The sequence below is a fragment of the Mustela erminea genome, chromosome 3 (genome assembly GCF_009829155.1).
Source record: "Mustela erminea isolate mMusErm1 chromosome 3, mMusErm1.Pri, whole genome shotgun sequence".
NCBI lineage: Eukaryota > Metazoa > Chordata > Mammalia > Carnivora > Mustelidae > Mustela > Mustela erminea.
The window spans coordinates 15,365,117-15,375,849 of record NC_045616.1 but is presented as its reverse complement, the minus strand read 5'-3'; the positions used below and the strand labels follow the sequence as shown (position 1 = coordinate 15,375,849).

Below are 10,733 nucleotides of genomic sequence, written 5' to 3'. Positions count from 1 at the left end.
AACAAAGTAGGAATAGAAGAAAATGTCATTAATGAAATCACATCAATGAAAAAAACACAAATAATATCGTGCTCAATGGTGAACAACCAAAAGCTTTTCTCCTATGATTAGGAACAAGACAAAGATGCCCATTTTTTAAAAAGATTTTTTAAAAAAATTTATTTGACAGAGATCATAAGTAGGCAGAGAGGCAGGCAGAGAGAGAGAGAGGAGAAAGTAGGCTCCCCACTGAGCTGAGACCCCGATGCGGGGATCAATCCCAGGACCCTGAGATCATGACCTGAGCTGAAAGCAGAGGCTTAACCCACTGAGCCACCCAGGTGCCCCAAAGATGCCCATTTTTGCCACTTTTATTCAATATAGTGCTAGGACTGGAAGTCCTAGCCAGAGCAATTAAACAAGAAAAAGAAATAAACAACATCCAAACTGGAAAGGAAGAAGTAAAATTTTCTTTGTTCACAGATGAGGCAATCTTCTATATAGAAGGCCCTGAGGATTCCACCGAAACTATTAAAAATTCAGCAGTGTTGCAGGATTGAAAATCAGCATGTAAAGATCAACTGAGTTTCTATTTACTAACAACGAACAATCTAAAAACAAAATTAAAAACTCAACTTACAGTATCATTGAAAAAATAAAGTACTTAGAAACAAACTTATCCAGGAAGGTGGAAGATTTGTACATGGAAAAATGTAAAACATTGGTGAAGGTAATTAGACAAGATATAAATATATGTAAGGCATCTTGTGTGTGGACAGAAGACTTAATAGAGTTAGGATATAAGTACTACCCAAAGTGATCTACAGATTCAGTGCAATTTAATCAACATCCAGGGGCTGCTTTTTTTTTTCTTCCCAAAATAGAAGAGTCCATCCTAAAATTCATATCAAGGGATATCAAATAGCCAAAATGTCTTAAAAAATTGGCAGGCTCATACTTCCTGATTTAAAAACTCACTGCAAGGTACAGTAATCAAAACAGTGTTTTAGTGGCATAAAGACAGTGGCATTGTACAATGGAATAGAGTCCAGACATAAACCCTCAAGTATATGGTCAAATGATTTTCTGCAGCAGAGTCAAGATCAATGGAGAAAGGACAATATTTTCATCAGAGGGTGCTGAGACACTAGATATCTACATGCAAAAGAATGAGATGGGACCCTTACCTCACACCATATATAAAAGTTAACTCAAAATGGACCAAAGACCTAAATATAAGACCTTAAATTATAAAGCTATTAGAGTAAAATATAGAGGAAAAGCTTTACAACATTGGATTTGGCAGTGATTTCATGGATATGACACCAAAGCCCGGGTAGTGAAGGGAAAAAAATAAATTGGACTTCTTCAAAATTAAACTTTTGTGCTTTCAAGGATACTGTTGAGAGAACAAAAAAGCAATCCCCAGAGTGGGAGAAAATATTTAAAATGACATATTGGGTAAGGGATTAATATTCAGAATATATAGAAACTCTACAACCCAACAACAACAAACACACATTCCCACTTCAGAAATTGCAGAGGACTTGAGTAGACATTTCTCCAGAGAAGGTGTACACATGGCTAATGAGCACATAAAAAGATGATCAACATCACCAGTCATTAGGGAAATTTGAGTCAAAACTACAGTGAGATGAGTGAGCACCAGGTTTTGTACAAGTGATGACACCAAATTCTACTCCAGAAAGAAAAAAATTATCTGATTCTTTTTGTAGTGACCCCTTAGTCATCAATGCTTTCTATCTTGTTGAAAAAGAAAAGAAAAAAAATTCATTGTTGAGAACGTTTGGCGACAAATACAATTCTCAGAGAAGGAAAAAAAAAAAAACCAACCCTGCAGTTTCAGTGTCCAGCACAATGCCTGGCACATAGTCAGTGGTCAGTTAACATTTATTGAATGAATATTGAATATATACATCAATTAATTTGGCATCGGCTTTAGCTTGATGCCAAGCCAGTTTCTAGGGATTATTGTTACTGCTTCAGTTTGCCTTAAGGATGACCTTAAAAGGACTGCCTCCTTTTGTGGTCTGAACTTGGTCAGATATTGTAAGCTGTATTCATCACTTAATCTTAAAAGGAAAAATATATGAAATTCTCTTGGGGGAAACACAAACAAAACTCCAAAAAACAAAAACACCAAGAAACCCCAAATGACGGTGAAATACTGCTGCAACCAGAGGGCAAGAGCACCTGGCTCTGGGGATCCCAAACACCAGGTTTGGCCACTGGCCACTGACAAAATCCAATGGCAGAGAGACAAGTGTTAGCCAGTACAGAGAGATATTGGAGGCTGTGTGCACTGCTGGTGGGAATGTAAAATGGTGCAGCCACTGTGCCAAAGTTTGGGAGATTCCTCAAAAATGAAGCAGAATTATCAAATAGTCCAGCAATTTCACTTCTTGGGATGTACACCTAAGAACTGAAAGTAAGGGCTGGAAAAGATACCCGAGTTCATAGCAGCATTATTCAAAATAGCCAAAAGGTGGAGACAATTCAGACATCCAAAGAGATGAATGTGGGAAACATGTGCAATGGGAAATGATTGTGCCTTGAAAAGAATGGAATTTTGAGACATGCCATAATGTGGATGAACCTGACAATGTCATGCTCTGTCAAATAAGCTGGACACAAAAGGGCAAATATTGTATCATTCCCCTTATATGAGGTTCCTAGGATAATCAAATGTTTAGAGACAAAGTAGAATTGTGATTACTAAGGGTTGAGTTAAGGGGACAATGGAATTATTCTTTTTAGAGCCTTAAAAAACATGCATTTGTTTTAAAGAGAGAGAGAATGTGGGGAGGAGCAGAGGGAGAGGGACAAGCAGACTTGGGGCTCCATCTTACAACCCTGAGATCATGACCTGAGCTGAAATCAAGAGTCCAACACTCAATTGACTGAGCCCCACCCCAGGTGCCCTAATATTATTCTTTAAGGGCACAGAGTTTAAGCTTATAATATTTTATAAACATTTCATTTTTATTTATTTATTTATTTATTTATTTAATATTATTTATTTATTTGAGAGAGAGAGAGAACATGAGAGTAGAGAGGTCAGCAGGAGAAGCAGACAGATGTGGGACTCGATCCCGGGACTCCAGGATCATGACCTGAGCCGAAAGCAGTTGCTTAAACAACTGAGCCACCCAGGCGCCCAACATTTCATTTTTAAATGTTTATGTCATTAGATCAATTCCTTTCTTTCATGCTTTCAGATTTGGTGACATGCTTAAAATGGCCTTCCCCAAAGATCTGCACTTCTGTTGTGTTCTAGGACTTCTTTGGTTTTATTTCTTACTCTTCCGTATTTAGCACATCCAGAATAATGTTATAAGATAAAAAATAAACACTTTTTACTTAACGTTAGATAGCCAATTTGATAAGAATCTTTATTAAATAATCTCTTCTTCATTCTGCTAATTAGATTTGTCATCTTTGTAATACAGTAAGTGATGTGGGAAACAAAGGCAGAAGAGAAATTATTAACTTTCCTTATTACCTACAGCCCACTGACAAGTCCCTGAAATAGGCAGAGTGACATTCCTCTAGGGACACAATGTCCTCGATGCTGACAACTTGATAAGGGCAAAAGGCAATCTTAGCCCAACCCCCAGGACCCTGTGAGTCTACTTTAAAATATAAAAATTTCTTTAGAAATTTCCTTTCATCTCTAAACCCCCAAGGTACGTGTTGACAAAACCCTCAAAGCATATGGCCAACTGATAGACATCTGAAGGGTCTTACGACTAAGGTTTTACTAGATGGTAATGAATGGCCTTTTTCCAATAACAGCTAGCCCACTGAAGTCCTGGAAACCTTGCTTCCAAAATTCTTTGGAGACTCAAGCTATTCCTAACTCCCTCCCAACTTGAAAGTATATGATGGACCTCTCCTCTTGACCCCAGTACAGCTCTCTCTGCCCACAGGTCCTGATTCTGTGCTTTAATAAAACCACCTTTTCCCAACAAAGATGTTTCAGGAATTCTTTCTTGGCCTTTGGCTTTGGATCCTAACATCTTTCCTACATCAGTAAATTTTCATATTCTGGCCTTCTTTACAGATGATTCTGTGTGATAGGCATGTACCGCCTGTAAGTGGAGAGCTAGGGACTACAGCCTCTCTCTGGGATGTCCCTGAAGGACAGTGGTGTGAGGAGATCTTTCCAATAAGTGGAACTTTTATACTCGTCATGAGTATTTCCTTCTTATTTTGTGACGAATAGGTTTGTATATATACACGCACGTATATTAAGGAAATATCTGTGTTCTCTTCATTTCCTTATTATCTTATCATGTAACATAAGACATACGGACTTTGTGTATTTATTAATTTTACATCATGGTATTTAAGCTGTGGGATATCGAGAGAAAACACCTTTGGAGTTTACCTCATTTTCTGGGGAAGGGATTAGCATGTTTTGCCTTGCAAGCGGGATAGTTACATCACCTATGGATGTCACTGTTAAGCAAAAAGGAAGGGGATTTAAAAGTGTGGAAGACTCTTGGCCCATCCATCTTGAAACGAATGAGAAAGCCTGTTTGGGTGAGAACACTATGTGTGGCCAAGTTTTGATAAGGAGATTGGTATGGAACAGCCCTTTGAACAGAGGCCAAGAGTGGAAGACGACCATGTTTTCTTGTTACTGTTGCTGTGTTCTGTCACTTTTATTTATGTGTGTGTGTGTGTGTGTGTGTGTGTAGGTGTAATAACCTTCCGTCATGTAACTTGCTCATGTTCTTTCTTGTCATTCATCCTTTCACTTCTGTGGTAGGCTTTTATTCTATTAATTTTTCTGTAAAGAAGTCTCATGCAGTCAGGTCCCGCAATAATTTGTATATTCTAGGCCTTGGCTTTTTATTTTATTTATTTATTTTAAAAATATTTTATTTATTTATCTGACACAGAGAGAGAGAGAGAGATCACAAGTAGGCAGAACAGCAGGTAAAGGGAAGGGGAGAGAAGCAGGCTGTCCACTGAACAGTAGCCCAGTGCAGGGCTTGATCCCAGGACCCTAGGGTCATGAACTGAGCTGAAGGCAGATGCTTAACTGACTGGGCCACCCAGGCGCCCCTAGGCCTTGTTCTTTTAGAACCTATCTGTTGTGGGGGTACCTGGGGTAAGTGGTGGACTCTTCACTTGATCTTAGCCAAAAGGCCAAGAAGCGATAAGCCGTGAACTCTTAATTTCAGCTCAGGTCATGATCTCTGGGTCCCCTAATCCAGCACTGTAGGGTTCCCTCCTAAACTTGGAGTCCAATTGTCCCTCTCCCTCACCGTGCTTACACACTCTCTCTCCCTCGCTATGTCTCTCTCTCTCAAGTAAATAAAATCTTAAAAAAAAAAAACCCTATCTGTTGCTACTGTATTCTAAATCTGTCTTATTTATTTAAAATATTTTGTGCTCAAACACACACATATATCAATATAATATTGTGCAAAGTTTGAACAATATGAATTTTCTCCTGTAATTTTAAAAAATAAAACTGCTGGTTAGTTTCCCAGCAAAAATGGGTTTAACAGAAAATTGCAATCTGGGATAAGCAAGCTATAGCAAAATCATCGGCAAGTCTGGAGAACAAAGGAAAGGAAGGATGTCCTATATAGAATATGGGGAGTTGAGGGCCTCTTGTAAACACAAAGTTCATTGGGTTAAACTGGGAGTTGGAAGCATGGTGGCTTCTCATTGGCTGAGCTGTGACAGCCTCTCATTGGCTGGGCTGTTGCTGGGGCTGGAGGAAAATCTTTGTTCCTCCAGTGGGCAGTAAAGTAGTAGTTAAAGTTCTAGAGGCTGCAAGTGACCAGGAGTGTAGGGTGTGAGAGCTCCCCCGTGCTGGTCTGCGGATTCCTTTTTTCTTTTTCTTTTTTAAATAGGCTCTGTGCCCAGTGTGAAGCGGAGCCTGGGGCTTGAACGCACAAACTTGAGATCAAGACCTGCGCTAAGATCAAAAGTCAGCGGCTTGACCGGCTGAGCCACCCAGACGCACCAACCCCCCATGACATTTTAAATGAGGTTTCCTTTTATAAATTTTTACACTTCCAATATTAATTTTCAACAATGCAAAAAACATTCAAGATGAAATATAAACCATCTCCTTGGGAACAATTAAAGTCTCACAATAACTGAATGCCATGAACTCTCCTTTCAGTTTCACTCATACTGCTGTGCATCACACAGAGGGACCTCTCTCTGATGTGTAGGAGAATTGAGGACCCTTCTGCTAATGTCATAGCCTCAGCAGTGTGGGAACATATCAGGTGTTTCTCCTGACACACAGTCCCTGTCCAGAGGGGACCAATGTATAAAACAGGTTTATTTTCCTAAAATAACTGTGTGGCTTCATATCTATAAAATGTGGCAAAATAAGTCTTGAGTATTGTTGCACAACTACCTGCTGTCTGTCCGTTATTCCTCCCTTCTTCCTTTCTAAGAGAACCCAGCCTGCCTTGCAATTGAGGGGACAACTTTGAGAAATGAACAGAAGCAGATGTGTGGGGTTTCTGAGAAAGGCCTTGCAAGTGGCAAGTCTTTTGGCTATGCTGTCTTCTTCCTGCTTGCCTGGGATAGGAAGAGATGGATGGAGCCCCAGCAGCCATCTTAGAAGCATGGGGATGGTAGCTCACAACCTAGAGATGGTAGAGGAGAGAGCTGGAAGGATTTGAGTTTCTCAGAGATAGAATGCATTAAAAAGTCCTCTAATTTCAGGCTTCTTCTCAGAAAATAATCTGTCAGTGTGTGGAAGTGGGTGTTGTTGAGCTTATGGCAGAACTGTGTTCCATTTCCTGATATCCTGGACCTCCTCCAGATAGCAGCCTGGTACTCACCACCATTAAGAGGATTTGGAGCCCCTGCCAAAGAGTCTTCTTACAGCCTTCTTCATGTCCTGGTTCCTCAGGCTGTAGATGAAGGGGTTTAGCATGGGGGTCACCACTGTGTACATGATGGTTGCTACTGTGTCCTGGGCTGAGAAGGAGTTGGGGGGTCGTACATATACCCCCAGGACAGTTCCATAGAACAAGGTGACCACGGACAGATGGGAGCTGCACGTGGAAAATGCCTTGCGCCTTCCTGGGGCAGAGGGGATGCGGACAACGGCTGCAGCTATGCGGAGGTAGGAGACCACAATGAGCGCACAGGGGGCCACGAACAGGACTACGGCCCCCAGGAACACGTGCTCATTGATCCGTGTGTCAGAACAGGCAATCTTCATCAGCAGGTAGGCGTCGCAGTAGAAGTGGGCGATCTCCCGGGCGGAGGAGCAGAAGGTCAGTCTGTCCATGAGGAGTGTGTGGACCAGGGAGATGAGGCCCGAACACGTCCACGTGAGTGTGGCCAGTCCCCTACAGAGCTGGGGGGTGATGATGGTGTGGTACTGCAGGGGGTGGCAGATGGCCACATAACGGTCCAGTGCCATGGCTGCCAGCAGGAAGGTATCCAGGTTGGCAAAGGAGATGAGGAAGTACATCTGGGTCAGGCAGTGGGGGTAAGAGATAGTCCATGTTCCTGCCACGTGGCTGGCCAGCAGCTTGGGGATCAGGTTAGTGGTGAAGCAGATGTCAACAAAGGAGAGATTGGTGAGAAAGAAGTACATGGGGGTGTGCAGGCGGGGATCAGAGCCAATGACCAGGATGATGAGTGTGTTCCCAGCCACGGTGACCAGGTACATACATAGGAAGAGCCAGAAGAGGGCTTGACGCTGCTCTGGGTCCCTGGTGATGCCAAGCAGGAGGAACTCGGTGACTCCTGTCCCGTTTTCCTTCCCTCTGGACATCCCACTGTGGCTTGGGGAGGTGACAGGCTGCACACACAAGGGAGAGGACAAAATCCCAGCAGAACCTGGTCTTGCTCTAGAAAGAAATGAGATCAGAGGTCATTTGTGATCAGATTCATGACCAAAGGTTTTTTTTTTTTTTTTTTTAAAGATTTTATTTATTTATTTGACAGAGAAAGAGAGAGAGAGAGAGATCACAAGTAGGCAGAGTGGCAGGCACGGGGGTGGGGAGCAGCCTCCCCGCTGAGCAGAGAGCCCCATGCAGGGCTTGATCCCAGGACCCTGAGATTGTGACCAAGCTGAAGGCAGAGGCTTAACCCACTGAGCCCCCAGGCACCCCATGACCAGAGTTTTATACCTATGGTAACTGCTGCTTTTGATCAAGTACTTATTCCATGCAACTGTGCTAAGGAGTCTATGTGCACGATCTCTCTTAATTGCCACAAAATAGGTACTTTTATGATTCCTGGTTTTTGGGTGAAATAGCTGAGATGGAGTAGTTTGCTCGACCGTATGGGTGGGAAGTGGCAAAGGAGACTGGGAACCCACAGTCTGAGCCCAGATCCTGTGCCTCACCCATCCTTCTACAGAGGACCCGCCTCGTTCCTCCAGTGCTGCATTCTGAGGGCAGTGTCCTGAATCTTTGAGCTCAATTCAGCCAGCATATCCTCTTTAGAAAGGACTTGGTACCTTAGTTCTTGCCTACTTATCTGACTGCATGTCCTGCCAGCCACCTGGGACTGTGTGCCTTACCTGCCTCAGAACAGGGCCTTTGCATGGGCTGTTCTTGGCTCCGTGTTCTCTCCACCCGGACCTTCATGTGGTGATTTGTCACCTTTGTATCTCTGTGGGAGGTTATGTCAACTGTGAACTAGTTTATGGTGGGTTTTCCCTATGAGACCATTCCGTCCTGAGAACAGGGTTGTGTCGACGCTATTCTCTGTCGTGTGCCCAGTGCCTGGAACAATCCACAGCACATGGTCAGTCCTCAACAGAGCTGTCAAAGGGAAGAATGAACTTTCACAAATGTACTGCATACCAAAATTGACCCATAGAAAACACGCGGACAACACACTGAATGAGAAATGTTCTGTTGTGATTAATGAATGCATTTAGCAAAAAAAGTTTTGGCTTATAGCATAAATTCCAGGTGTTTGTTTGTTTCTTCCTTTTTGCAGATTTTATTTATTTATTTAAGAGAGAGAGGGAGAGAGCTCATGCAGAGGAGAAGCAGACTCCCGGTTGAGTAGGGAGCCTAACATAGGGCTCAAAGCCAGGATCCTGGAATCATGACCTGAGCTGCAGGCAGACCCTTAACTGACTCAGCAACCCCCCCCCCCCCCCGCCCCGCCCCAGTACCCCTGCAGGTGTTTCTAAGAGCAGAGTGAAAGGCAGGCAGGCTTGAACCTGGCTCTGTGTCAATAGGAATTTCCTGGAGTATATAAATGAGGAGTAATTATGTATCCAGTCCATGTGATCCAGGACCTGTGACCACTGTAGACCAGAGGAGGAAACCAGACACTGCCTGCAGGTGTATTTATTTGGTTTAAACCCTTAATGATCTACAGGATATTTCCTATTTGCTGACATTTTAAAAATCAAGGATCATGGGGTGCCTGGCCTGGGTGGCTCACTCTGTTAAGCATCTGCCTTTGGCTCCGGTCATGATCCCACGGTCTTGGCATTGAGCCCCGCATTGGGCTCCCTGCTCAGCGGGAAGTCTGCTTCTTTCTCTCTCCCTCACTCTCTCTCCCTCTGTCTCTCAAATAAATACATAAATAAATCTTTAAAAAAATCAAGGATTTCCTATAAAATCTGGATTTTGCCTCTTCTTGGAAAATCAGCTGACCTGGAGACGTTGGGCTCTCATTCTTGGCCAGCAGCAATCAGCTGGGGAAGGTGAACAGCTAATACTTGCCAAGTGCTCCTTGTGCTTAGTGCTGTACACAGATGCCTCTGGTATTCCTCAGAGCCCTCCTCTGCAGTCATTTTCTAAATGTCCCTGTTCCACATGAGGCAGGGGATGCACAGCAGAATCAAGTGATGCTCCCAGAGCCACAGAGCTAGTGACATTCCTCTCCAGGATGTCCTGTGTTAGCTGATTTTCATCACCGTGGTTGTCTCCTGTTCCCGCCCCTGGAATCACTCTGGGCAAGTCTACGCACTTTCCATGTGCCGTCCTCTCTCATATCTTCTAGAAGCTATAATTTCTCAAGATTGCCTTATCCCCAGGAAGTCTAAATTCTGAAGGATTTTTCAAAAGCTAGGATGAAGAATTTGCACAAAGTTTAGCTGCTTATGGGAATCTGATTTTAGGTGCAGAGTTGTTCATGTCCGCCAAATATTTTTTAAAAGATTTTATTTATCTGTTATTTGAGAGAGAGAGGGAACACAAGAGGAGAGAGGTCAGCAGGAGAAGGAGACCCATCAAGCAGGGAGCCCGATGGGGGACTCCAGGATCGTGACCTGAGTCGAAGGCAGTCGCCTGGTGTGTTGGGAGAATACTAGGAACCATAAGACAATAAAGACATCCTCCTCAATATTTTCTTTCTTTTTTTTTTTTTTTAAAGATTTTATTTATTTGACACAGAGAGAGATATCAAAAGTAGGCAGAGAGGCAGGCAGAGAGAGAGAGAGAGGAGGAAGCAGGCTCTCTGAGGAGCAGAGACCCCGATGTGGGGCTCGATCCCAGGACCCTGGGATCATGACCTGAGCCGAAGGCAGAGGCTTTAACCCACTGAGCCACCCAGGCGCCCTCTCCTCAATATTTTCTTTAAAATTCCACATTGCCTAGTGTTTGGCTCAGGAGCCTTAAATGGAAACATCAAAAAATCCATTCTGTTTGTGTAGGACTTTGCACCATGCAGGCCCATGTCCCATTCTCTAGAATTCTCTGCTGCTCACTGGGCAAGATGGGTGACACTGATGATCTGGCTCACCTTTTGTCTTGAAGTGGATTTGA

General features: G+C 43.3%; 1 protein-coding gene across 1 annotated transcript; it reads right to left on the bottom strand.

Moving 5' to 3' along the window:
- Positions 1-6,829: 6,829 nt before the first annotated feature.
- On the bottom strand, positions 6,830-7,771 carry LOC116585756 (olfactory receptor 1361-like). The gene has a single exon (XM_032335017.1). The coding sequence runs from the start codon at positions 7,769-7,771 to the stop codon at positions 6,830-6,832; it is 942 nt and encodes a 313-aa protein (XP_032190908.1).
- Between the last annotated feature and the right edge of the window lie 2,962 nt (positions 7,772-10,733).

Coding starts and splice junctions, on each gene's coding strand:
- LOC116585756 (XM_032335017.1), bottom strand. CDS start 7,771: ATGTCCAGAGGGAAGGAAAACGGGACAGGAGTCACCGAGTTCCTCCTG.